The 27,859-nt window shown below is 38.9% G+C and overlaps 4 protein-coding genes across 6 annotated transcripts; 3 read left to right on the forward strand and 1 right to left on the reverse strand.

The window, feature by feature from the left end:
- Positions 1-92: 92 nt before the first annotated feature.
- Positions 93-14,013, reverse strand: vdac3 (voltage-dependent anion channel 3). 3 transcript variants are annotated; one of them, XM_083904738.1, is made up of 10 exons: positions 13,958-14,012; positions 8,736-8,851; positions 5,699-5,770; positions 5,512-5,561; positions 3,478-3,630; positions 3,332-3,384; positions 2,958-3,185; positions 2,648-2,798; positions 1,124-1,181; positions 93-1,021 (listed from the first exon to the last, which is right to left on the reverse strand). In XM_083904738.1, exons 2-10 carry the CDS (start codon positions 8,845-8,847, stop codon positions 930-932), a joined length of 969 nt encoding a protein of 322 aa, XP_083760864.1. In that variant the 5' UTR covers positions 8,848-8,851; positions 13,958-14,012; the 3' UTR covers positions 93-929. The 3 variants fall into 3 exon arrangements, with proteins under 3 accessions (XP_083760864.1, XP_083760865.1, XP_083760866.1); XM_083904739.1 differs by having other exon boundaries at positions 8,736-8,911; positions 13,958-13,991; XM_083904740.1 differs by lacking the exon at positions 8,736-8,851 and having other exon boundaries at positions 13,958-14,013.
- A 724-nt stretch (positions 14,014-14,737) lies between these two features.
- Positions 14,738-18,537, forward strand: enkd1 (enkurin domain containing 1). Its single transcript, XM_083904461.1, has 8 exons — positions 14,738-14,821; positions 15,776-15,874; positions 16,079-16,303; positions 16,431-16,603; positions 16,683-16,826; positions 17,290-17,432; positions 17,520-17,656; positions 17,785-18,537. Exons 2-8 carry the CDS (start codon positions 15,790-15,792, stop codon positions 17,943-17,945), a joined length of 1,068 nt encoding a protein of 355 aa, XP_083760587.1. The 5' UTR covers positions 14,738-14,821; positions 15,776-15,789; the 3' UTR covers positions 17,946-18,537.
- A 1,102-nt stretch (positions 18,538-19,639) lies between these two features.
- Positions 19,640-24,578, forward strand: polb (polymerase (DNA directed), beta). Its single transcript, XM_083905402.1, has 14 exons — positions 19,640-19,812; positions 20,084-20,141; positions 20,887-20,953; positions 21,602-21,676; positions 21,790-21,848; positions 21,997-22,046; positions 22,139-22,190; positions 22,313-22,367; positions 22,456-22,528; positions 22,617-22,687; positions 22,784-22,870; positions 23,005-23,072; positions 23,321-23,460; positions 23,588-24,578. The coding sequence occupies exons 1-14, from the start codon at positions 19,752-19,754 to the stop codon at positions 23,680-23,682; spliced, it is 1,011 nt and encodes a 336-aa protein (XP_083761528.1). The 5' UTR covers positions 19,640-19,751; the 3' UTR covers positions 23,683-24,578.
- Positions 24,579-25,355: 777 nt separating this feature from the next.
- On the forward strand, positions 25,356-27,730 carry dynll1 (dynein, light chain, LC8-type 1). The gene is made up of 3 exons (XM_083904415.1): positions 25,356-25,467; positions 26,587-26,725; positions 27,348-27,730. Exons 2-3 carry the CDS (start codon positions 26,594-26,596, stop codon positions 27,483-27,485), a joined length of 270 nt encoding a protein of 89 aa, XP_083760541.1. The 5' UTR covers positions 25,356-25,467; positions 26,587-26,593; the 3' UTR covers positions 27,486-27,730.
- Positions 27,731-27,859: the final 129 nt, after the last annotated feature.

Consider the following 27,859-nt stretch of genomic DNA (forward strand, 5'->3'; position numbering starts at 1 on the left):
CTGTTTTTGTGTGTCATTTCCATTTTTTCTGGGAATTTCACTTCTCTGTGTCATGTCACCCAAAATAAAAATAAAAAGGAAATACCCATTACTTTTTTTGATGAGGTTTTACATTCTTTATTCCACCAGTTAGTTCAATAAAATTAGATTGAGGTTCTAAATGTTGACGTACTTTCTTGAAACAAAGCACAACTCAGATAAAGTGATATGTCGTGGTTGAAGAGGTACAGGACACAAAATGACTCAGCATTAAGAGGTGACTGAGCTGTTTTTACCAAACAGAACCCAAACAAAATGACAATTTGGCAACTGAAGTAACACAGTGACTGTGTTACTGAGGTCAAACGGAAAAATCAAAGTCAGTCCACTCAGTCTGACGAGGATTAGCCACACTTCTGTGACTTCGGCTGAATGGGCTCCAGCTTTGATTATAACTGAACTTGTTAATGTGACAATGAAGAAGAAAAAAACATGTCCCTGTAGACTTTAAAAATGCAGCAAAACCACATTATAGCAAACAAAGCTTCTTCTCAAAATGCCCCCAAACATACCTGAACAAAAATGACCAGACCACACAGTCAAAGTAAGAATCACCTTGTCCTCACAAACTGGTCATACGTGAATAAATGTATACATGTATACTTAAGGGAAAACAGTGGGAAACAGTGTTTGTTTAAACATAACCAAAACAAAATGATTTCTTTAAAAATCATCACAGTACTGGACGTCTTAGAGGCTGCTTGGAGTTTTACATTTAAGGCTAAAGAATGAGTGTATTTGTGTGTTTTGTTGGGAAGATGTGTTTCTTAACGTGCCACTGAGTGAAGCATTTGAGTGTTTTCACATTCAAGCTCTTTATTCTTTTTCCCATGTTACCCTCTCTCTCTCTCTCTCTCTCTCTCTCGCTGTCTTGTCCTCCTGCAGCGTCTTTACGCCTCCAGCTCGAAGCCCATGCCCACTTTGTGTCCGCCACCGTTCACATTCTTCCCGTCAACCAGAGCTGAGAGAGTGAGCTTGACTCCTGCAGGGGAGGGGGGGGGCAAGGGTCAGGATTGTGTTATCACGTAACCACGCCAACGCTCGACAGCAAAAACAATGATGAAAGAAAAGGAAACTAACTAACCTGGCCTGAGGGTCTGTGCGTATCCAACCCCAACAAGGCAAGCATTGTTGACTTTGGCCTGTGAGGAAAACATGGACAAGTGAGCAATGCAACATTATGAGACTTGAAATTAGGATGGAGTTACAGTACATCATTTATATATATATTTATAAACTGATCCAATTCAGGTTAACAACTGCAGAGGGGTGAGATGGTTTAAAAAGTTGCTCAATTGGTTCTGCAAAACAAAAAATCAGATGGATGGAGTGGATGATATTACACAATTTAATTTAATTTAATTTAATTTAATTTAATTTAATTTTAATTTAATTTAATTTAATTTAATTTAATTTAATTTAATTTAATTTAATTTAATTTAATTTAATTTAATTTATCCTCAAACTCAAAAAAAGTCCACTTTTTTGAAAAAAGATACTGAAGTAATAATATACTTATCATATTTGATATGATTTAAAAATAGCAGTGTTTCTTTTGATATGGAACCATAAATAGTTCACAATATGAACATATTTATGAAGCAAAATTTGTCTTTTAATTGAGGAAAAACAAATAACAGAAACGACTCATTATAACTTGATATGAAAAGGCAGGCTGCATGATATTGATTTGGGAGGGGGGTCACGTGGCCCACGGGCTGCGAGTTTGACACCACTGCTGTGAACTTGTATGGGGTAGGATGAACCGTAAACAACGTTCTTGGTTTTAGTTTTACTGGGGTCATCAGGTCAGGCTTCAGGATCCTGTTTGGTCACTGTAAAAACACTGCAGTAACAAGCCACCACTAAGAACACAGGTACTTGACTTATAAGCTGGTGTTGCGTCATAATAAAAAAACATGGTGGTAACCAGGTGAACACTTTTTTCTTTCTTGTATGGACACATATGTCTGCAAAACAATGATTATAAGAGATCAATATAAACATGTCTGCTGCTGCTGCTGCTGCTGCTGCTGCTGCTGCTGCTGCTGCTGCTGCTGCTGCTGCTGCTGCTTTAGATTTATTATTGAATACCTAACGTGAACAAACGTTGAAACAAACGGAATTTATAGCACATAAAAGTTTTGGATTTATTAAAATAACTGTAAATTATTGTATACATCTTTCCTCACGCAGCATGTTTAACTCAGTGGAAACTGAATGCCTGTGTTCTATTTTTTTTCCGGATGACGAGCGGAAAGATTGAAAGCGTTATTTTCAGAATAAAAGTCCCCGTTTTGTAATAATGGCTTTGTTTGTTGTTGATTATTTGGTTTTTGGAATCGTTTGGGGCCATAATCGAAATTGAAACGCAGGCTTCCATTCAATTGCACAGCCCTAGTATAAATAGAATGTTGATGCAATTACACTAGAGATATAAGACAGTATAACTATAATCTCAGGATCTTGAGATAACCTTTACTTCCACCTTGTTCTGTGGTCCAATATCAGCTTCTGTGACAGCTGCTGGGACACATGTATGTAGGCCTGCTACACAACTGTCAGTGATTTTCTGTATCATGTCAGATGTTTTAAAGTCAGCTCTTACAGACAGTGAGGCGTCCTTATCCAGCTGGTACTTTGCCCCAATCCCAAACCGTGTGTTGTTGCTTCCGGCTGTCCAGGCCAGATGCACGGCTGTCTCCAAGTTGCTGTCCACCCTTTGGTAAATGGAGCCGCCAAACTCTGTGCCATCGTTGCTTTAATACAGGACAGAAAAAAAAGGTAGAGATTAGCGGCAACAATGCGTAGTGAATTAGTCTGAACATTATGTTGCATCCTGAGGAAACACTTCCTCTCTCATTGTTGGACTCATCCAGCAGTGTATCACTTCCATTTCCTGTCGTGTCGTGACTCACACATTGGTGTGAAGCTGAAAGTCGCCAGTCTTGTATCCGATGGCAAAGTTGTTCTGGGTCAATTTAGATTTGGCCGTATCAAAGGCCAACTGGTAGCCGGCGAGCCAGCCCTCGTAGCCCAGCACGGCGGCGGCGTGGACAGTGGGACCGGCCATGTCGAAGTCGAGGTCACAGCCGACGTTGACGTGCTCACGCTTGTAGCCAGTCTTCAGTTTGGCGCTCTTCTTGCTACGCGGGAAAACACGAAGAGGAAAAGTGGGTCATTGTAATAGCATTGCTGCATATTTAATATAGTTTATGGTATGCATTTACAGTACATTGACTGATTCATGTATACACTGGAAAACACTTAGCATTACCAGCACTGCTCTTACCCAGTGTTGGGCACAAATGATGTGTCCAGAGAGAGCTTCAAGCCTTTAGCCAGCTGCATGAAGAGAGCAGACAGAGAACACAGACTGTGAGCTAACATTCTATCTGGATGTAAATGCGTATTCATGTTTTGAGTTTTCTAATCCACCTGGTCCTCCATGGTGACTTCTGAAGTCAGAGTGTTGTCTGTGTTCCATTTCTGGTTGAAGCTGAGGCCAAGCTCACTCATCTTGTACTTGGTCTCCAGGTGACCACCGGACTTCCCCGTGTCTGTGTTGCTGGAACCTGAGGTGGTAAACTCCTGCAGTCAGAGAGGGACGGGGAGATGGGGGGGGGGGGGGTGGAAATGGATCAATGGTGTGGAGAGAGACACAAGGTTATTATAGTTAATGAATAGTTCACGAAAAAAACGAAAACTAAAGTTGAAAAAACATATTTGTTCACTGAAATAAAACTAAACTTGACGAAAACTATCAAATATTGTGCTAAGTAGAACCATATAAGGTTGTTAGTGTTACCAAGAACCCTTTCCCGAAGAAAGGGTTTTTCAGAAGCAACTGGTTCCAAGTAGAACCTCAGCCCTTGTAGAAGGACCCTTTTGGAACCCTTATTTTCATCTTTGTAAATTAATTTCATGCATAATTTGGCAAATTGGAAAGGTATTTGAGACAACCTTTTCATTCATTCATAATTTTGTTAATTAGTTTATGTTGACAATAAACATAAGGCTGTGCAAGTTAAACATAACATTTGTTATGTCATTAATTGGATTGAGTTGGTTCATCTAAGTAAATCAAATCTCTTTTTTTCTTTTATTTTGCTCATGTTTTTCCTCAGATTGAGCTCCTGAGACTCCTGACTCACAAGCAATGTGATGTGTCTTATGAGGGTTATTTATTGTTATTATTATTATGTATGTAGTTATGGTCATGTGTGTCTTTAGTCTGTTGGCTATTTGATTTTTACCTGACACACTAACTGACCTCAGCTCTATGATGCACATTTTGCACTTCATGTTCATTTCTTGTAGACTCGTATACAGTATTTGATTGTAATTTTAAAAACAAAAAGTCAAAACTAAATAAAAACTAAAACTAATGGAAAATCCAACACTACTGTAGCCTTGGGGGGACCATTTTGACTTTTCAGCAATTAAAATGAAGGCAGGGAGGGTGAAAGAACATTAATGAGGTGTGAGAAAGACAAAGAAAGATGAGGAGAAGGTGGAGCCAGGACTGTAAGAAACACTTGGCACAAAGCCTAAAGATAAACAGTAGTTCTGCATTGCCCTGCAGAGCGCCTGTGTCAAATCATTACATATGATGCACATCTCTTACCATCTGACAGGAACATCCAAAGAAACAGAAAAGAGAGAAAAAAAGAGAAAGTTAGGAAGAATCACACGGAGCTCACATGCGGCAGCATCACTGGAAGAATGAAAAGCAGTTTGGAGAGACATTACCACACTTTTTCAGTTAGGTTGGGAGTTTTTGTGGGACATGAAATATCTCATGGTTCATATAACTGATCAAAGCTGCAGTGTGTGATGTTTGTTGATGAAATGTAACATTATTTGTTTGCTCTGTCCTTTATCTGTAATCACAATGAATGTATACCATAAAAAAGACTGAATAACTGGGTTTTATGAGCAGTAGAATTATCTTCTTACACTTGTTGAGGGCACTTTGTGTTTTCAGTCAACAAAACCTGTTTGCAGCCATCTGCTGTAGCCTGACGGACTGAAAACAAATCACTTCCTGTGTGCAGCATGGGAATATTGCCGAGTGAGACGACATCTAAACACTATACCACAGGAGTTTTGCGGAGCTGATAAAATGAATCATCTAGTGATGTTTAAAAGTCACATACTACAGTTTTAACATTCCCTACTTTTTGTAGTATGTGGCACACTTAAAATGCAAGTGCTCATTATGGTTTTACCATGGCAATGGGTATATAGCAACACATCGTGTTCACACAGGTCACTGTAAACACGCCGTTTGTTAGCTTCAGACACTGTTTGAGGCAAACGCAGTGATACATCTCTGACTGTAGTTAGTGATTCTGTTAGCCTGAGAACATGCCAACATGAACTGCTGCACGTCTATGACTCAGCGAGCTGAGCGAAAAAGATAAGACACGTTGGACACATCAGGCTTAGAGAGACAGGAATAGCACTTACAACACCACTCTGAGACTTGGTCTTAACGTCCAGCTTCAGAACTCCATAGCCTGTGGAAGCAGGACAATATGGTAATAAAAAAAAAAAAACTGAAACGGTTACAGCAAATAAACAACCTGCACTTAAACAAATTACAACATCAGGCCCGCTTCAGCATGGCTGCACATAAATCAGGTGTTCAAGTTACCAAAGCCCTTGTTGAAGATGTCTTTGGCAGATTTTCCCAAGTCAGCGTACACAGGAGGGACAGCCATTTTGCCTGAGGAGACAAAGATGAACATAACATTAAACAACAACATACACATACACTACCAATCAAAGGTTTGGGGTCAATTAGAAATGTCCTCATCTTTGAAGGAAAAGCACTTTTTTTTTTCAATGAATATAACATTAAATGAATCAGAAATACACTCTATACATTGTTAATGTGGTAAACGACTATTCTAGCTGCAATCTATTTTTAATAGAATATGTACATAGTGTATAGAGGCCCATTTCCAGTGTTCTAATGGCAAATTGTGTTTGCTAATCGCGTTAGAAGGCTATTGGATAGATAGCCTTGAAAACCCTTGAAAACCCTTGTGCAATTATGTCAATGTATTGACTATATTTTCTATTCATTTTGCAACTCATTTGATGAATAAAAGTGTGAGTTTTAATGGAAAACACAAAAAAATTGTATAGGTGACCCCAAAATTTTGAATGGTAGTAAACGTTTGGCCACATTAAGCTGACACATGGTCACAGGGATACTCATAGAGTGTCTCTCTTAACTCAACATGCAGTGCATACAGTTATGCACCTGTTCCTAAGCTGAGCAACACAGCACTTATTGTATTAACAAATGCAAAGAACTTTACACAAAATGCACTGCAGATTGCAATCGGTATACTTGAGTATACTATACAGTTAATTTGCCTCAGCTGGGAAACCCTCTCTATCTGGGGAGGGTCTGTAGTAATATCCAGCTTCTCTTCACCCCTCCCCCCCTTCATCTTCTATTTGAAACCTATCGATTGCCTGGCAGCAGGCCATTAGCAAGCGGTGCATCTTGTTAAATGGGACATGTTCTCCCAGTAGGAGAGAAGTGAAATGAGAGCGAGCAGATTTGAACACAACAACAAAAAAGCAAGCAGAGAAACTTGGCGGCAATATTTCACTATTAATAATGTGCTTGTTACACAATATGTGTGAATATAGAAGGATATTTGAGGTAATATGTATGATTGGTTTAAAAAAAAAAAAAAACAGTGTGCAACAGCACTAACATAAGCAGTAACAGGTTTGGTTAGTCAGCAACTAGGAATCCTGCAGCACTGCACTGAAGTGGTTCATGCTGTCATTAATCAGGGACCCTGGGTCTGTGTGAGAGTGTGAATGAGTGAGTTTGTGAGAGAGAGATTTCTCGCCGACTGAATGGTTTAACGAAACAACCACACAAATTACTACCATAGCCTCTTAAATGTGGATAGATTTTTCTTGAACAAACAAGCATTCAATTTTTTCCTTAAACCAAAACAAGCGATCCAAATGTAGCAGAGTAGAGTCGACCATACATGAATTGTGGAGTAGCCCATTTCCCCCGTGTCCTCAGTAATGTAGGCTTAGTGTGTGAGATTTGGCAGCATCCTGTTTTGTAGCTGCATGTTGGAGTCCAATCAATGCAGGAGAACCCATGGGAGCCTTCAGTTATCGTTAAAAGTCAAAAGGTGCTTAGCTTGTCCATTGTGGGCTACTGTAAAATCACAGCGGTCCACCATGGACTGCCTACACAGAGCTGACCGCCTCTTGACGTAAATATCAACGGATCATTCTGGGCTAATGAAAACAGCAATGCATACATTCTGGTCACTGTTCACAGCAATGAATCATCAAAAAGTTTCATGATTCACATGTACACATTGCCCTGTCCCTAATATTGGTAGGACAACCTGGCTTTCTCCAAATATATATACACAAACCTTACACCATTGAGTATACCAAACATTAACATGCATCTAATTTAATAAGAAGTGTGCGCGAGACTCTGAGCAACACTACTGCTCCGTTAAAACAAGACTAACATTAACTGGAAATTTAAAAATGAATGCATATATTTTGATATAATATCAATCAATGTATGGGACGTATTGCCTTCAATCTATAGAAGGATGAAAGTGATGCTCCATGTGAGAAAAACAGGACAAATAGGTGATAGCTTATTCCCCCTATTCCCATTAAGGCTCCCATAGAGTGGTCCTATCGCACATATCACATGAGATATGCAAGTTATGGAGGTCAACTTACATACATTAACTTGTTTTTATGGTAAAAAAAAAACCTCCTAATTGCTTAAAACGAGCCGATCTCTCCTCACTGAAGCTCTCCTCAGCCGCACTGTTTCAGACTGAAATCTCACCCCAGAAGACAGAACTGTGTTGTGATTGGCCAGCAAACAAGAGCTTTCTCAACTGTCTTGTGATTGGCCAATACCTGGAAGTGACGTAATTAGCACACCATCTCTCAGAAGCGCAGCTCCCCCCTCTGGAGGGGTGGATGCACTGCTACTCATTATCAAAACATTGTTTTAACAATGTTTAAAAATAGCTTCGTCACAACTCCCCACTGCAGTCCCTTTTACGCCTTTGACCCGAGGTCGGACCCAGAGTCAGAAGACACTGTCGCTAGTGTAACACCTCCACAACGGACGTTCTTCTTCTTCTGCGGTTCGATTTACGCAAACCGGATGTGCCCGGACTAGTGCCCGGACTAGTGCCCGGACCAGGAGGATCTGCTGTTCAGGAGACGGGATCCTTACGTCATGATTCCAGGCTTTTTCAGATCGCTTGCAGAGCCCCAGAATACAAAAACCCAGCGTTCTCAGCAGTGGTTGAACTGTTTGTTTCGAAACTTTAGGGCTTCATAAACGAGGTAATGGAGCAGATACACACCAAAAACCAGCGTTAATTGGAACCTCCGGTCTATGGGAGCTTTAACGTTAACAAGGATAATAGTGTGTTCACTTCCAACATAAAGCTGGGTTTTACTACAGGGTCGACTTTCTTCTTTGTGCTTGAACCCCACCCCCAACGTTCAACCCCCATAATGCAGCTCCTTTCTGCAGCTGATGAATCAATGCATGACCCAGTGCAGAGGTCAGGTGTGGTCAAAAGTGTAAATCCAAGGACCCTCATGTTATTTGCTCACACACACACACACACACACACACACGACCCCTCACTCACCATGACCTTTAGGAGTGTGGTGCTGACACGTCACACGCAGGCTTTTGTTTTCTGTCTGCTTGACTTTTCCTGACTTGTCCTGCACCATACCCCCAACGTCTCTCTCTGCCATGTGTCTTCAGACGACGGAAGCACAAGGACGGAAAATGAAAAAACCTTGGGCAAAGGGTCCTGCACTGTTTAGACACAAACAGCGTGCAGTATGTGGGCTTGTCCGACAGTGACACTGCTTCATTAGCATGCAGTCAAACCTCAGGCGTCTCATTTCTCATTATAGGCAGAGAGACCTGGTCAGTTACTGGGCAGAAGATAAGGAACACCTGTACTTTGTTCACAGCGTTTGAACAGGATAAGGCCTGAGGAGATTCCCATAGACGCCATGTGTCTCAAGACAAAAGAATACTGAAGGTTACATAATGGTGGGCTGGTGACATATACACTGTATGAAGCCCCTATGGCTCTTACACAACATACAGTACACAACGTGTATATGATGGAGCGTACATTTACATCACTGTCATTCGTCGTTCACTCGTCATCTATGGCCATGACGAGCAAAGTCCAGCGAACAGCAGTCACTCTCCATTTTTTTGTTTTTCCACACATAGAGGTGTGTTGTACTGTGTGTATCATGAGTATTTCTTTATTGCATTATTTAAAATACATCATTCAGTTGTAATTTTTTGTAATTAATACTTTTTGTTATTGTTGGCATAGTATTTCATTACTGTGTAAACTATACTACTACATAAGTATACATATGCAGGTATGCAACTGCTGTCATTGCCTTGGGCATTTATCTTATCTTTAATTATATTGTTGGCCACTTGGGTGCAGCATAAAACAATTACAACCCTGATAAATTATCACTATTTAAATTAATAACATGATGTTTTGCAACCAAACTAGTTATTTTTCATCTATTGGGAGCTGTGTTTCAAACCACCGTTTGAATCTAAGTGCGATCAATCACAGTTTTTGTTCTTTAGCTCTGTTTTGGTCTATCAATCCCCGGGGATTAATAAAGTATTCTGATTCTGATTCTGAAAACTGATGATTATTATATACAGTATCTGATTCTCTGGTTACTCAGTACTCCACTTTTATGTTGACTCATTTCTGACCAGGAAGTACAGTTGTAAAGCTGTTTTTATTGTTTTAAGTTTAACAGTTAAAAAGTCAGCTATTCTTTTTTTATAATATGTTTTATAAGGAAATATGACATACATATCATCTCAGTGCAGATATAAAGATGTCCAGTTTTGCAAAAACCAACAGACAACAAAGATTGAAAGTACTATAGCAAAAAGTATGAAGCATGTTATTATCATATATCCTACATCCTTCTGGTTTAATGTTTTCTGTTTAAAATTAAGTTACGGGAACTGTAGATTTTATTTGATCAAAATAGGAGAAGAAATGCTACTATGTATTATAAAACTTCATTCAATCAATCAATCAATCACATTTTATTTGTATAGCTCACAGTTTATAAAACACAGTTTGTCTCACAGGACTTCACAGGGTCGGTAACATCATCTGTCCTTAGATCTTCGCCCAGGGTAAGGAAAAACTACCAGGGAAAAAACCCTTATAACCTAACCTTATAACCTCATTGAGAAAAAGTGATCATTTCCAGCTTCAGGGACTACATCAGATATCCGGACAAATTCAGCTTTTCTGAGCCATAACAATCTCATCGACAAAACCACAGACACTGAAATCCCCTCAAATATGTATCCACAAACCTGATCTAACTTTACTCCGTTCTTACTCTGCTGTATTGCTGTTCACAGCAGCAATAGCCAACGGGTTCATGTTAAACAACCTTTAAAAGGTGCCATATGTAAGAATGTGGCCAAAAACGGTTACTACATTCAAATTCAAAATGCCAAGGTCTTTTAGGTTTCATTTCCAGACGTAACTGGCAACCCGTAGTTGCTCGGCAGCTGAGACTCTACTGACTGCAATGATTGGTAGACAGCGGTAGGTGGCGCCACATGCCAAAACATGATTTCAAAACATAAACATGATTTGCAGTCTGCAAAATATTTTTTTTAATGCAAATATTTTGGCTGTACTGTTGTTGGTGAGTTCAGTTCAGTTTGTTATATCAACATTATTCCTGAGTCTCTGTGACATATTAGGAGGATTTTATGGCCAGTTGCTTTGGATTTATTACATAATGGACCTTAAGATCTTTCTCTCAGCCACAGTATGTGTCATGGGTTCGGTTCATCTCTGCTTACTGTTGCTTTTCATTAAACAAAAACAAAGCCAATGTGAGACAGGTGATCTGTGTTTGTTGATCACATAGAGTTAAGTGGACACTCGCTGCTCCTGAGCTGTGTGGTCCCTCACCTGCTCTCCTTCAACACAGGCTCCATTTTTGACACTTACCTCCTCACGTTCATGCCTCAGTCTCAACACTCAGCTCTATATTTAGGCCAGGTGAATCTGACACTACAACTCATGTGACTAGGATTTCAACACAAGGCCTTATCAAGGTTCAACCTAATAAAAACCCCAACACAAATATCAGTCGATTGTGCTCGACCATGCTGTAGAAACACACACTGTGTGACTCCTGACACTTATCTGAACATCTTCACGAGTGGCAGCCACATGAGTCCTTTGGCTAAGCCCAGAGGTCAAAATGTCAAATACACTCGGCAAACTATGACGACACAAACAACACTCGTGGTTGTTGTTGTCCACTGTAAAACCATAGATCTTAAATAAAAAAAATATTTTCTTGAAAAAGGAATCCAAGTCTATGGGAAAATATGTGAATTTCTTCTCCCAAAAATGAAGGTCTAAGACAGGGGTGTCAAACTAATTATCACTGAGGGCCACATCAGCATAATGGTTACCCTCAAAGGGCCAGATGTAACTGTCATACAGAATAAATGTAACCAAATATAATGTAAAATAAAGGTAACTACTCCGTAACGCTAAATAACTTTCTGTATTTATTACTTATTCAAGTTACAAATATGATGCATTATAGATGTAACCCGGTCCGTGATGGTGTTTCTTGACAAACTAACAGTTTTAAAAGTATCGGGCTGTGATCTTGTGGCGGGATGCATGTCACTTTGCGGGTAACGCAATCGCCATGCATTCTAGGAAATGTAGTTTATGGTCAGCACACGCCTTAAAGCAGCATAGACCTATCTTAACACAGATTTTTAAGACCAATTAATCACTAGCGGGCCACATAAAATGACGTGGCGGGCCATATCTGGACCCCGGGCCTTGAGTTTGACACACGTGGTCTAAGGACAGAGTATGTCACATAAAGTGCAGTGTTTGTTTTATTGTATTTAATTTTATTTAACTTTTATTTAACAAGGTGAATGACCCATTGAGATTGAGATCTCATTTCTAAGGGTGACTCGGCCAAGAGGTGATCTTAATAAATATCACAAATTGACCTTGTGGCCAGGTTAAACAGGTTACAAACAACAAAAGTGCAAACAAGTTGACAGTTAAGGAGCAGGGTGTTATTGGGCACTGATCAATGGATTTCATTTGTCTGTCATTTAAGGAGGAGTAAAGCTTTACATGAAGTTAGTTTTTATGGTAAAGCTTTGTAAAGCCCACAGAGGCAAAAATCTAAATGAAGAAAGACGCAGGTAATGTACAATTTGCTGGGTTAAGCATGTTCCCTTACAACTGGGTAATATAATAGGTCATTTGTGTTGTGTATGTTTATCCTGAATCTCATCTACGTGTTCAGTCCTACACAGATACACAGATTATAAACCAGTAAACCGGCCGTTACACAACACTGTCTGAACCGTCTGATAACATGAAACCAAGTCAAGTGTGTGTGGTAAAACCTATATGACCACAGGAATGTGTAAGTGTGAGATAAGTTCAAGTGCACTTGCGTTACAACGGGACAATTTATAACCTGAATGTTAAGAACATGGTGTTGTTGCATAGCATGTTCCAGAATATGTGTAAAGAGACAACACATAGACTACTCCCATAGGCTACTGTTGTGTGTATGCACTCATTTACAGACTAAGGTCATTTTGAAATGTGTTGCATCATCCTGTATGTTTTTTGTTTTTTTTCTTCACAGCCATAGAACAGACTGGCATTTTATCAGACTATCAGACCAATGTCAATGTTAAAGAGTTATAACTTTCACTAGAGCCTAGATTTTACCTCATAAACACCATTGTGTGGGTCACTCACCACCACTGTGTGTGTGATGATGACCTCAGTAAGGAGAATGTGTGGTGATGGTGCCAGTAGACCATGATCTTTGCTGTGTAGCCAATCACATCCCTTGTGCTTCTTGACAAACAGGCAGATAATGTGATTTATGGCACCCAGTTGCCCTGGCCTGTTGTTGGATGAAGCCTTTGTTTGCAATCGCCATTTCTAACAAATATAGACTACATGCTAAATAATACTTAACAGGAAACTGAGCTCTTATCTTTATTAGGAATGAGACAGTACATGATATTATTATGAATTGCGATAAAGCAATCACACTATGCTGATTGTGCTGAATTCTCATGATCAGGCTAATCGTAAGTGGAGAAAATGAGTGGTTTGAAAACACTGTCAAGCTTGGTTTTATTTTATTGGAAGTATTGTTATTATTTTTTGTAGACAGTATGTTTTAGGTTATGTCACTTATTAAAATGTTAGTAACACATATTTGTAACAATGAATTTAGTATTCGTACGTATTTTTGTACGTACTGTTTTTGTTTTTGTAACATTGTGTATGTTTTTGGCCATTTCATTTATCCTGATGTTGTCTTTGTAACATGTCAACATCTATTGTAACATCATTGTCACGTTAGCTTTTCACTTTATTCTCCACATAATGCTATTTTCCTCAACGCTTACGCTTTAATTGACACAATAATTTTGGTCAGGATAATCGTGACGACGATGCGATATCGTCTAAATGTTATTCCTTTGCCACTATGATAACACATTAATGACGGCTAATAAACAGCGGTGGGTTTTTGGTGAACTTTTGGGATGAACAGGCCTGAACTAGAAGTAAAAACCTCACATTTAACCGCCTACTATCACTATTACTAGGGGTACTACTACTGCTGCTGCTGCTGCTGCTGTGACTCGTGTCTCACTGACACAGTCAAATGACCCAAGACAACAGCGTCACCCTCTCACACATAAACCGACATAAGACACTAACTTAATGTGAAATAATAGTCAGTTATTCCTCACCTTTCTTGGCGTTAGCGGTGATAGCAGCAACGGGACACTGTGAAGGAGAAAGCAGGGACAGACTGAGCATGCGCAGTCAGGTCTAAGACAGAGGGCGGGGCGGTTGTGCAACTCACCGAAGTTCAACAACCAATGATACACTAAATATTTTATTCACCTCTAAAAGGGAATTAAAATGTCATAATTTAAGAATATTGGATAACAGACTACAGTAACACAAGAAAAAAATCGTTTCCTAAAATATGAATGCGGTGCAATGCGCCCCTTCCACCGCTAGGTGGTAATAACGGTTTGCTGGTGACAGCAGTGTTTTTGGTGTTTATGGTGTTTATGTTCCGCGACTTATCTGTCAGGAAGGTTGTAAACGCTGCACCTTCCAGCGACCACCTCCATGTATGAATATAAAAGCATATTAGCAGAAAATAGCTGGGTTTCATGTGATTAGAGACGTGTGCGGAGGTTAGGGGCTGAATTAGTGAAGGGCAGACTGCCTTTAGACAGCCTGGAAGACAAAGCTCAGGGACACAGACGCTACAAATACACACAGAAATAGGTGTGATAGATTGTACCGACACTGGAGGAACGAGGCCAGGGAAACATGATCATGTCACACAAACTAACACTAATACAACATAAACTAAAACTACGTATTTACAATCTAGCAAACCCGCTCTAAAAACAAATTTAAACAAATTTAAAAAACAAAACTCCAGTTATAGCATGTCTCTCTTTGACGTCTATTTCTATGTGCTGCTGCACCGTTGCCATGGTGAGGACGACTGAAACTGGAGTTGATACCTTGGCGTCACCATTGCGCGTGCACAAAATCCTCAACGGATAAACGGAGATAAACAGATATTGAAGGTAAAAACATTTTAATGTATCGCTCTGTTCGGTCACAGGCGGCCACAGGTGTTTGATGTTGGCTCGTGCACATGTGTTTTATTTATTTAGCGTTACCATTTTACAGCGTGAATTCGTCGACAGAGCGTGTACAGTGTGAGTGGATTGCTAACTATTGCTGTGTCAATTAAGTTATTAATGTCATTATTATGATTTTGTTTTTAATTTGGTCGCCAACTCCTTATTTCGACGCTTCATATACTCACTCACCAGTTCAAGGCTCTTTCAGTACTTTCTCAAAATCATTGGGAAAAAAATATTTTTTTATTTTTTTATTTAAAATTTTTTCAGGGCAGATCAAGGGCAGGCAAGATAAAAAAAGTCACAGATCAAAGGCGACAGCAATGTAGAAACGCACATTTTCTACTACATTAATGAATGTCTGTATGGATGTAATGTTACCTCCTGAAGGTGGTGTTTAACCTGTGTTTACAGCACGTTTAGATACCACCAAGGCTGCACATAAGAATTATTTTAACAATGATTAATCTGTCAAAATAATCGAGTCATCGTTTAGTAATAAAATGTCATAAAATGTTGAAAAATGTTGAAATCTGGAAATAACGATGTTTACAAACCACAAACCAAAACCACTATTCAGTTTTCATGATTTCTTTGTTATATGGAGCAAAGAAACCAGAAAATAATGACATTTAAGAAGCTGAACAATCTGAAAACTTGTTTTAATAATGGAAAAAAAAAGGGATTCATTGATTGTCAAAATAGTCGACAAAGAATTTATTAATCGATGAATTATCAATTTACCGAGTAGCTCTGGCATGAATTGTACAACTTTCCACCACTATATCATGAATAGGTCAGTTATACCTGAATGAACATAACTAAAGGGCTAAGTGGTCAAGTTATTTTATTGCTCTAACTGATACTCTAAAACTGTGCTTGGCTTTCTCTCAGTTGAAAAGCTTCAGATGTGTGAGGGACCTTCATCAATATCTGGTCCAATTCCTCCGGATCCCTCTCTGTTTCCTCAAAATTACCGACGTCCTGCCACAGGTACAATCTATATTACACTAAAATCACCCTTTAATCAAAGGGTATGCATTTGTTGAATTGGATTAGTAAAAAGAATATCTCTGGCTGCAGAGTAGCTTCTTTTTTTAAAGATATAACAGCAACAAGACTCAACAAGTTGTTGGTGAAGTTGTGGTGAATTTCACATATGTCCACAAAAATATCAACTTTTGTGTCTGCTTCCAGCTCGTGGTCGTTTAGAAGGACACCATGGTGAGACTTTGGCCCTGCTCTCAGGGCCTCTTGCTCCAGACCCTGTGTTGTACCCCGGCAGCTACAGCGCCCGCTCCCCAGCACACCCTCCCCGAGTCAGGCCTAATGCTACTCATATTCTGGAACGAGGACAAAGAGGAGTAATGGGGCAACTACTCAAACTAGATGGTGTTTCAGTTTCCCCTGTTCCAAAACAGAGTGAGTGCAGTTGATTTTTCAGATCCCCTGCCTTCCATAAACCTCATTATTACTACATTCATGTTTTATCCATTTAGATAGCGAATATAACAAAAGTCCAAAAACATTTTGTTATTTAATCCTTTAGAGTTGCGAGCGCATGATTTTTGTAAGGAGAACGTGCGTCGTCTTCGAGAAATCCAGAGACGCTGCAAAGAGCAGGAGGCTGTGAGAGCACAATCCCATCCCGTTCCAGTCAAAGCTCTCTGGACGTCCTCCAAATACGAGAATGTCCCATCAAAGGTCGTGGTCCAGCTACAGGTAAGAAACATGCCTCGAGATATCAGCGAGCGATGACTCATTCCTCAGCATCATTTTTGATCCCGTCTCTTCCACACAGATTTCTAGTCCAACCACTAAACCACAGTGTCAAAATTATCTGAAGGCACACTCTTCTGCTCCACCGAGACCTCGCTCCAAAACGTCTTCTGTAGCTCTGCGGCGCACTGCGTCCTGCATCGATACACGTGACCGGGATTTGCAAGTGAGGATTGTGACATTGATATGCTCCAAAATGTTTCTTAAACAACTAACATGACTATGGCGTTTTGCTTGCTTTAAAGGCGCCATATGTAAGAATGTGGCCAAAAACGGTTACTACATTCAAATTCAAAATACCGAGGTCTTTTGGTTTTGTTTTCTGACGTAACTGGCAACCCGTGGTTGCTCAGCAGCTGAGACTCTACTGGCTGCAATGACTGGTAGACGGCGGTAGGTGGCGCCACATGCCAAAACATTATTTCAAAACATAAACATGATTTGCAGTCTGCAAAATATTTTTTTTAATGCAAATATTTTGGCTGTACTGTTGTTGTTGGTGAGTTCAGTTTGTTATATGAATATTATTCCTGAGTCTGTGACATTAGGAGGATTTTATGGCCAATTTAATGCCACTTTGCACTATTTCTGGTTTGTTTTGAATTCAGTACATTATTATATGTGGATAGTTACAGGTGGAAGGTCAGACCATCGACTTCATCAGACATAATGCCAAGGCTGCAGGGAAAACTGTGCTGCGTCGGTCCCAGTCACTGACAAACCTCAGAAATACGCCTGTACCCAGTGCAGTCAAGGGACAGGTGCCTCAGTAGTGAGTACTTTTAAAGCCATGTCCTACATTTAAGTCCTTTTGTTTGTGGCATTGTGTCTGATCTGTGTCTTCAACAAACACGTACAGTCTTGAGGAAAGGAAGGAACAATGGCGAAAAGAGGAGGAGGAAAGGAGGAGGAACACACCTGATCCTAGAACCCCAGCTGGTCACACGCCGATGCCTGAGAGCGAGAGGCAGGAGACACTGAAATCCCTCAAAGAGAGTATGGATAGCTGTGTTGCTCTTCATCTCCGTCCTCACATTTACGATGATGATATTCACTTGAAATAGTGAACGTGCCATGGATACTGGCCATTCTAACTCCACTTTCTGATTCTTTTTCCCCCTCAGCCCATCGCTCCCTGGTGGATGAGCTGCTCTCTCTTCCTCTCAAAGCCGACAATCTGAGTGTTCGCTCGCGAAGAGCTCACCTTGACTGTAGGCTTTCTGAAATAGAGGAGGCCATTAAAATATTCTCCAGGGACAAAGTTTATGTAAAAATAGATTCATAACACACACAGATGAAGAGGAGGAGGAGAGGGAAGGAAGAGGAAGAGATGATCCCATAAATGGACTTGACTGACTTATTGAGATGTGTGGCTTCAGCAGAGGTTTGCGCTCTCTGAGTGTTTTTTCTGTAGTTTGTAGATGCATTATGAAAACATAACACTAAAGCTTGAAATACATGGTTTTAAAAGTGTTACTGAATATTGTTCAGATGACATGTTATTGAATAACATGCAGTTTAATTTACAATAGTCACAGAAGTGTGATTATTTGACATGACATTTTTAATCAAAACTCGCCATGTTTTTTACAGTTTTTGTCAGATCCAAAATTTAAATTTGTATTACTACTTGTACAACCTCCATATCATTCAGTCACATGTGCACATTATGTTTTCAATGCTTTTGCACATTCATGCAAACAGGTCTCTACTATTGTCTGCTGTTTCCTACATTATCAATTGTTTATGTTGATCAGAATGTATTATAGCGGTTATCACCCCATAACATAAGCTTTATCTAGGATTGTACCATAATGTAATAATCTGTCAGGCGTTATTTACTTTCTACTATACTACACTTCTACTATACTATACATTTTGACACCTCAACAGTAATGATGCTTTTGAAAGATGGTGCAAAAAGATGCACCATGGTGCATTTATTTTGTAATTTTATTTTTTGCTATAAAAAGACATGCTTTTTATTTCCTGTATTGCAGTGACAACGTACTATGAATTGTTCATAGATCAACAATTACATACATGTAAATGTGAGACCTGTGTGAGCTCTTGTTCTCAATGACATACGCCGAGTTACTTTGTGCTGTTGAAAATGATAAATGCCATATGACAGAAAAAATACATTTTCAGTCATTGTTATCAAACCATGTTTACATCAGTTCCTTGTCATTCAGTGCACTGACTCAATATTCATTGATAGAAGTCTCCATTATGTGGCGCTGTTCATACATAGAATTAGAATTAATCATTTTTTGCATACACACTAATTAGTGATAGTGAATTTGTTGAATTTGAACTCATCCTTGTGAGAGAAGCCAGGCACAGGAGCAGTGGGCAGCACTCATCTGCGCCCAGGGAGCAATGGGGGGATTGGGTGCCTTGCTCAGGGGAACCCCAACCCTTGGCCTATTCCAGGATTGAACCAGCAACCTTCCAGTTACGAGCCCAATTCTGTTCCTTCTGTTCCAGGCAAATTAACATAATACAATTAAAGAGTCTTAATAATTCTACAAAAATAAAAGGATAAAAGGATAATGTAAAACAAACAATAGAAAGATGGAAGGATACTGGCCAAAACATGTACACTCATACTGCTAAAGATTTTTCAATAATTATCAATTTTAATGCAATTTTTTGTCAATGGTAAAGTTTTTTTAAAAGATAAATAACTAACTAAATAAAATAATACACTTTATTTGAAACATTCCAAACATTGTGACTAAATAATGGAGAATATGTATATAAAATAAGTAGAAAAGCATGAGTAAATAGACACAAAAATAAATAAATAGATAGTACAAGCAAGATTACTAAATAGTAAGGCAAGTAAAGACATAAAACATCGTGCAACTATCAACTGTTTTAGCTGCTTTTTTGTTCTGCTCGGTTCCTGATCTTTGTGACGTATTACGTTCGACCCTTCTTCTTCCACGTCTTTCATTGTTCGTTCGGTGGGGGTGAGCTAATGTGCTAAAAGCTATCTCAGCTCTTTAAGGGGTCCTAACTTCTTTCCTCACACACGAGGCTGTTCGTATTCATAGATAACTCTCTAGAGTTTGTCAAATTCACAATGAGCAAGAGGAAAGCGCCACAGGAATCTCCGAATGAGGGAATAACTGACTTTCTTGTCGGTACGTATAGAGCAGTCGTACGGTTACTCTTGGCTAACAGTAGCTAGCTTCAAAGCTACGCTCAGTTTGAGAAGTGAAATATTATTTGTGCACTCGTGCATTTGTCAAACATTGCTTGGTGACCCTTGTTTACCGCTTGTTTATTTAAATTCTTAATCCTGTTAGCTTAGAATGAATATCCGGGGTGTTTATTTGTAGCCACTGTTCTGTCCATTTAAATGCCCTTCTATAAACAATGACACATAATCAATGCAATATCTTCTGTTTCCAGAACTGGCCAATTATGAGAAAAATGTCAACAGAGCCATACACAAGTACAATGCATACAGGTAAGATGTGAAGGTTCTGCAGTGAATGAGCTTTGTTTTGATTTAATTATTAATGGATGCGAAGTCAATGAGACGTAATAACCCTTTTTTTACTAATAATAAACATTTTACTACCATGTATCTTTCATGAGTCTTATTATTATTATTATATTATTATTATTATTATTATTATTATTAAAGTCAGTTATCAGCATTATGCAAGCAATTGGGCCATCGTGTCAATAATACTTAATATTAGAAAAGTACAACACTTAAGTAAGATAAGGTATTTAATATCAGCAAAAGACAATTTCCTGACCAGACAGTAGCTAGTCTAAATAGGTACAGAAGAAGATAAAACAAAGGCTGATATTTAATTGTTCTAACTTTATTGATTTTATGTTTATGCCAATTTCAAACACACTTAGATTTGTGAAATGTCTCTATGTTTAATCAGTGTTCAAGACGACATGAACTACATCCATTTATTGCTTAAATGAAGCAACTGCAGCTTGAAGTTCCCACTGTTTAATTTATTATTTGTTCAAAATGATATATATAAAAAAAAAAGCTTCTAACAATATATAATATTATAATATTTAAAATAAGGTTATTGATGTTGAACACTGTCAGCTTCACAATAATTTATTGGCTAAATTCTGACAAAACCTTGTAACAGAAATCCAATCATAGATGTTTATTACTGTTTTTTTGTTTGTTTGTTTTTTCCAATTACATAACCCCCACTCTTGTGCTTTGTAACCAGGAAAGCAGCGTCTACCATTTCAAAGTATCCTCAAAAGATCAAAAGTGGTGAAGAGGCCAAAAAGCTGGTATGTATCTATGCACTGTATACACTTTTAATGTATTTGTAAATAACACTATAATAGATTTGTGGCATGCAGGAAATGTGTAAAGAACTGCTGCCGGTGTTCTAGTAATAGTTCAAATGGACACACCGTAAAATCCTGGCGTACATTTAACACTGGATAGGGTTATACTGTGCAACAGTATTAAGATGAAAACACTGGAAATTAGAATTAGATGGTGAATTTGACCTCTGCATTTAACCCATCCTTTTTACACACACCAGTAGTGAACACATACAGACCGGGCGCAGAGAGCAGTGGGCAGCACTTATCAACAAACAACAAGGGGCCCTTGACCCACTGACAAGCCCAAAGCCCAATTCCTTTTCTCTTGGCCATGGGCTGCCCAGGGTGATCAATATTGTTCTGAATGTATGTCGTGCATTTATGAATAAAGTACTTGATCTTTATTCCATTCCGACTGTTCCGTTTCATGTACTGATGTTTGTTTTCCCAAACAATAGTGTTTTCATGTTGCTGTGGTTGTGTGTTATGTGGTGCCCTTTGCTGCAGCCTGAAAATATTTGTCAACAGCTACTCTGGACATCTTACATAACCGCTACACATCACACACTATTCAGCACCCTCGTGTTTGTTTTCACATTTCAACAGGATGGTGTTGGAGCTAAAATAGCTGAAAAGATTGATGAGTTCCTGCAAACTGGTAAACTACGGAAACTGGAAAAGGTTAGCTTTTTTTTGCACTGAAATACACAATTGATGACACACTTCATATGTGTTTAATGATTTTACCACACTACATTGGTATCTACATTTTTTTTTTTTTTTTTTTAATCTAGATTCGAACTGATGACACGAGCACTTCAATCAACCTCCTCACAAGAGTTACTGGAATTGGGTATGTCTCTATTGTTTCTAATCAAATCATATTTTCATCTAACTCTCATTAAAAACTAATATTTTGTATGAATGCTCACAATGTAGTGCTTTATGTGTTCATGATAGCAGAAAAATGTGTATTTATTTTTCATTTATATTTATTTCAGCCCTGCTGCTGCCAGGAAATTCTTTGAAGACGGGGTGAAGACATTAGACGGTTGGTTTTGCAGTTGACTTGCATTACACCAAATTATAGACTCACACACACACACAATGTTGCACACTCAATTGTTTTTGTTGTGTTTGTAGATCTTAAAAAGATCGAGCACAAACTAAACCACCACCAACAGATTGGACTCAAGTAAGTTTTTTTCTTTACCGCCCTTTAATCATTTTATTCAGTTCATTGTGGAACAAAGGTATTTATCATGAAATTCATCAGTATCAATGTCACTGTCTCATGGGTTATGTTGTTACATTCAGGTACTTTGAGGAGTTTGAGAAAAGGATCCCACGTACTGAAATGGAAAAGATGGAGGTGATGATTGCGTTTTATATTAATCTCTTATTTTCAGATGAGTTTTATACTGAATGTTGTTTTCTGTGTACTACTGGTTTTATTTCAGACCCTGATTCTTGGAGAGTTGGAGGAAATTGACACTGAATACATTGGAACAATCTGTGGAAGTTACAGGAGAGGTAAAAAAAAAAAGTCCCCCAGTGGTCAGTTAATGATGGTCCAAACTCTCGTTATCATGATATTGAGTTTTGGGTTCATAATTTCCAGGTGCTGCCTCGAGTGGTGATATTGATATTTTGCTGACCCACCCAGACTACACCTCTGAGACTCAGAAGCAGGTAAGATTCTTCTCTACTGCAGTGTAGTAAATGCAAAGCTTTGCTTGGATTCATGTTCAATCCTTTCCTTATTTATGTTCCCTTTTGCTTTTCCAGCCTAAACTCCTCCATGATGTGGTCGATCATTTGGAGTCTATTGGGTTTGTGACAGACACTCTGTCTAAAGGAGAAACTAAGTTCATGGTGAGGCTGTTGCTTATTTAGTGTCATGTGCTCATCTGTATGTTTCTGATGTTGTGACTGGTAACACAGTTAGCACAGTAACTCTACCCATGCCATGGAGCGCATGACTCAGGTCACAATGTTCTTTTTTATAGGGAGTCTGCCAACTGCAGCAGAGTGATGAAGATGAGGAAGAATACCTCCACAGGCGCATTGATATCAGGTGCCCTGCTTTGTGTTGCTCTCAGTATTACAAGGATATGTGTTTTAATTATATATTAAGACAAAATACAGTAGAATAGCACATTTCCTTAACCTTTGTTACCAAACTGGCCCAGGTCGATCTTATCAATTTGGAAATAACACCCCCCAAAAATAAAGAGGGAACTCTCTCCTTTATAAATGTATTCTTCTAGTAAGTTATTTGTTCCTGCTCTGTCCGTAACTGTCCTTTCCTGTCCTTTCCCAAAGATTAATTCCCAATGATCAGTACTACTGTGGAGTCCTTTATTTCACTGGAAGTGATATCTTCAATAAAAATATGAGAACTCATGCTCTGGAGAAGGGCTTCACTCTTAATGAGTACACCCTACGACCACTTGGGGTCACTGGTGAGTCTCAGATCTTCAGAGTATGGCATGAACTGCGGTCTATCACAGAGTTACTTCTGCCAAGAAATCACTGACACTTGCTTTCATGTTTTTTAATATTGTGTATATTATTTTTCATCTTTTATAGGTGTTGCAGGGGAGCCTCTGTTGGTGGATAGTGAGAAAGACATCTTTGATTACATCCACTACAAGTACAGAGAGCCAAAGGAACGCAGCCAGTGAAGTGGCTGTATTTGTATTTAGGGGCTACAACTTGACAGCAGACAGAATCCGAAGTGTGTCTGACGTGTATTATTCAAATATGTAACTGAAAAGAAAACAAATATGAATGGCATTTGTATTATTTGTTTGGGGGGGGGTTGTATCTTGAGTTTAAGTTACCTCCATCATGACATTTTTTAAACACTCAACAAATTTAATTAGTTTTTTACTTAAGTCTTATTCTCATTGAGCATGTATGAAGGCGTATGTTCTCAAAATGTTTTAGCAGGTTTTTAAATTATACTCCACTGTAATTTATTATTTTGTCCAGAACACGTGCATGTTAGTTTTTAATATTCCAGAAAAGGTTAATTGTAAAACCTGGGAGGATCAGTTTTAAGGATGACTGGCTTCTGTTACCATTTTCATCACAACTACTGTGACGGTTGTAGCCTTCAGTACTTTGGCTGTGTGGTGTGCAGGTGTTTTAATGAGTGGTTATTGTTACACATGCAGATGAAAGCAGTATTGCTGCTGTATCATAGGTATTTTTATAAAAATATATTCACCATTGAAACATAAGTCTGTATACAGACCTGTTTATTTTTTGGCCAATTCAGAAGAACATGATCCACTGATTTAAACAGCAACAGTGGAAAATTGGCTCAGTTTCTAGTTAAAGACAACCATATTTGGACAATGAGACAATGTTTTTCCCCTAGTGTTTGATGTGTGAAAACGTCTGTTACGCTGAGAAACTTGAATCTGTGGAATGAGTTTGTGTGAAAATTATGTGTCAAGAAATAAATCACATTTAGTTTGTGCAGTGGGACATTTGATTTGTATGTTGGTGATATTTAAAAAAAAAAAAAGCCAGGGTGTGAATGTCTGATTGTTATCTTTGTGTGAGTAAAATAAATGGGTGAGGATAAAAAATAAGTGTCAGTGTTTTATTTGATTTGATATCATTTGTTTCAAAATCTTCTGGAAAAAACAAACATTTTGTGTCATGTCATTTGACAAAGTAATTTGACCTGTAAATGAAAGCTTACTGTATAGTTCACAATGAAAGCAAAAGTAAAACAGATTATTCGTTACATTAAGGTTTTTCCATCCAGTGTGACCACGATGAGGAACATATAATGCTAGAGGTTTACTAGTCAGTATCAGCTTATATGTTATCTTATTTACAACAGTGCTTCTTTTTTTAATTAAAAATATGTTAATAAAATGCTTTCTCACCTAGATATAAACCAACTGACCATTATTAATGTATGTATGGAAGAGGATTAGCGCCACATGTTAAACTATTTTCGAAAAAAACTAGTCAGAATTCTAGATTTTTTTCCCCCAAAAAAAGTTCACATGTGGCTCTAATCTAATGGTCTCCTGTACAAATCTGTGAAATTAAATTAAAATAATCAAGAAAAATAGAGCATCCTGTATTTTGAACAATAATAACAAAAAGTATTTTTCATAAGACACAATAAAATGCAAATAGTACTCATATAGTGCGTGTACTCGGCGTAAAAAGTTTAGCTGTTTACTATGGTTGCCTCGGCGACCATCCTCTCGCAAAGCATGCTGGTCTGAAATAAAATGCAGAGAGAAACACCGGAGAGATCGCCCTCATCCAGCCAATCACGAGAGCCAGTGAGTAAATATGAGCGAATAGGAGCACGTCGAGGCAGCAGCCTCCAACCGATACACCCACAGTACTTTTGTGTCGACCAGTTCGCGGGAGTTGTCACTTGAGGAGCATTATTCCCTTCCAAACTAGAGAAACCGCAACCGGAACACTAGCAGGTGAATTTTACACTCTCGCATGTGTATTATGAAACACTTAAATTTATTATCTCTTCACTGTTGTGGAAACGGCAATGGTTTGTGCTCAGACTGCGCTTTTTTCCGTTTGCTGGATGAATGAGCGACTTCATCATCGCACATCGCATGTCCTGTTTGTGTTGCTAGCAGCGCCTCATCTGTTTAAGTCTTTTTTTTAAATTATTTAACAGTATATAATTGTGGGCGTGGTGTCCAGTTTAATCTCTACGTTAAGGTCGTCATTGGTGTATTATTTTTTTATTTTTTGCTGCTTTGCAGCGTTAGCCAGTGGCAGCAATGTGCTCTGTGCACTTGGCTCTCCGTTTGAACGGTTTCTTATCCAAAGTTTTGGTCATTTTAGGCGATCATCTCAAATATCCTGCGTATCCATAGAAACTACGCAGAGCGCGCATCTTGTGAGAGCTCGACGCTAATGGAAATTGTTATGCAACCCTTGGAGAAATGGCAAATTCCAGTAACATTTGACAGGTGTTATATAATAACTTCGCCGCTGCCGAGCCGTTTTGTATTTTTACCATTTGTCATCCACTATTTGAATGAATCGACGATAGTGATAATGGTGGGGACTGTTGGGATGCTTAGGCTCTGTGTGTGTGTGTGTCTTCATGTCTTTATTAGGCTGCGAGGACAGATGTTTAAAAAGCCAGCGTTGTGCGTCCTCAGGCCCTCACTCACAACTGTCTTTAGATGGTTACGAATCGGTTTCTAAATGTGTTTTAGTTTAGAATAACATTAGGTGTTAAGGTATAAATCGTTCGGATAAATGGGCTTGGAAATCCACTATGTCAATGAATGTCTTCACAGTTACAGAGGGACTAGTGTGTGTGTGTTCACACTCGTTTTTGATCCGTATTCTGGTACGTAACACGCGGCCTTAGTCCTCACGAGGACCTTGTTTTTGGACATAGATGTGAGTTGTAATCGTCCAAATGACTGGAAGTCAACGCAGAGTCCCAATAAGAATAGATGCGCAAATCTGTGTGTTTGAGTGCGTGAGTGAGAGAGAGAGAGGGAGAGAAAGAGCGAGAGATGCTGCTGCGAAGATGATGACGAGACCTCCGCTGTGTTTTGGTTTCCCAGGGCAACCATGTCTGACAGAAAGGCAGTGATAAAAAACGCCGACATGTCGGAGGACATGCAGCAGGACGCGGTGGAGTGCGCCACTCAGGCCCTGGAGAAGTACAACATCGAGAAAGATATCGCTGCATACATCAAAAAGGTAAAAAACAACAACAACGGTAACACCATCACACCCATCGCCAGATCTACAGATTAGCAGTTACAATTGTTTCCACTGTTCCTGTGGAACAAGTCACATACCATCCACATCACCAGTGACGGTGTTCCTGTTCACAGTGGAGAGGGACAGTCTCCAGTTAAGATCGTCATAGAAACAGCTTGACACACTGTATAACACCCAAGTGTTAGTGACTTAGCATGTTTGTGTTTTGAAGGGGTTATCAAGATTGAATCCCCTCCAATTTTTTTGCAAAATTGTCTATATTATTTTCCAAAAATGTGTCAAAGATGCCAAAAAAGTACATTGTGTGTCATCTCTACAATAGTAAGAACATTAGTTGCCCAATCAAAATAATCCAAGGTGTCCAATACATGATTTTTTAGAAGATATATAATCTCGATAAATAACAGTCTGCCACGACATTCGAACCACTAACTAGTTCTAATGCTGGGTATTAGTGTTTTGTCACTTGATTTTATTTTCAATCATCGACATAATAAATGCTTTGCTCTACTGTGATGTCTTGATAAGACAAGTTTCTGCCTGCATCCAAGTGTATTTCCAAAGATGTTTGAGTGTGATCTTCCTTTGTTCCACACAGGAGTTTGACAAGAAATACAACCCGACCTGGCATTGCATCGTTGGGAGGAACTTTGGCAGCTACGTGACTCATGAGACCAAGCATTTCATCTACTTCTACTTGGGTCAGGTGGCCATTCTGCTGTTCAAATCAGGCTGAGAGGATTCTTCTTTTTTTTTTCCAACACCACCTTGACCATACATACAGTACTGACTGACTCGATAAAGGCACTTATCATTCCTTGGCAAGGGGCTGCTGCCTTTTTTTGTGCTGCTTTCTACTTTGTTCTGTTTTAAGGTTAAAAGAAAACCCATGGCCATGTTAAAGAGATGAAACGCGTCTATTTATTTTTGTCCTGTTACATGACATTTTTTTATTAAAGCATAGCTGTTAAGCTGTCTGGGTCCAATGTCTGCTGGTGTCAATTCACTTATTTCATCTTGCACTAAAATAAACTAGTACATTTCTAAATGACAATCACCATAAGAGTAAGTGTATGTCTGTGTGCATTTGATAGACCAGCATCATCTCTA

Source organism: Microchirus variegatus (assembly GCF_963457635.1).
Source record: "Microchirus variegatus genome assembly, chromosome: 18".
NCBI classification, from domain to species: Eukaryota; Metazoa; Chordata; class Actinopteri; order Pleuronectiformes; family Soleidae; genus Microchirus; species Microchirus variegatus.

Bases quoted from the DNA above. Each gene is read 5' to 3' on its own strand.
- dynll1 (XM_083904415.1), top strand. From the start codon at position 26,594: ATGTCTGACAGAAAGGCAGTGATAAAAAACGCCGACATGTCGGAGGAC. The intron at 26,726-27,347 runs GTAAAAAACAAC...TGTTCCACACAG, and splicing joins TCGCTGCATACATCAAAAAG to GAGTTTGACAAGAAATACAA.
- enkd1 (XM_083904461.1), top strand. From the start codon at position 15,790: ATGTGTGAGGGACCTTCATCAATATCTGGTCCAATTCCTCCGGATCCC. The intron at 16,304-16,430 runs GTGAGTGCAGTT...TTAATCCTTTAG, and splicing joins TTCCCCTGTTCCAAAACAGA to AGTTGCGAGCGCATGATTTT. The intron at 16,604-16,682 runs GTAAGAAACATG...TCTTCCACACAG, and splicing joins AGGTCGTGGTCCAGCTACAG to ATTTCTAGTCCAACCACTAA.
- vdac3 (XM_083904738.1), bottom strand. From the start codon at position 8,847: ATGGCAGAGAGAGACGTTGGGGGTATGGTGCAGGACAAGTCAGGAAAA. The intron at 5,562-5,698 runs GTAACTTGAACA...CTGCTTCCACAG, and splicing joins CATCTTCAACAAGGGCTTTG to GCTATGGAGTTCTGAAGCTG. The intron at 1,182-2,647 runs GTAAGAGCTGAC...TTTTCCTCACAG, and splicing joins ATAAGGACGCCTCACTGTCT to GCCAAAGTCAACAATGCTTG.
- polb (XM_083905402.1), top strand. From the start codon at position 19,752: ATGAGCAAGAGGAAAGCGCCACAGGAATCTCCGAATGAGGGAATAACT. The intron at 22,047-22,138 runs GTTGGTTTTGCA...TTGTGTTTGTAG, and splicing joins CGGGGTGAAGACATTAGACG to ATCTTAAAAAGATCGAGCAC. The intron at 22,871-23,004 runs GTGAGGCTGTTG...TCTTTTTTATAG, and splicing joins AAGGAGAAACTAAGTTCATG to GGAGTCTGCCAACTGCAGCA.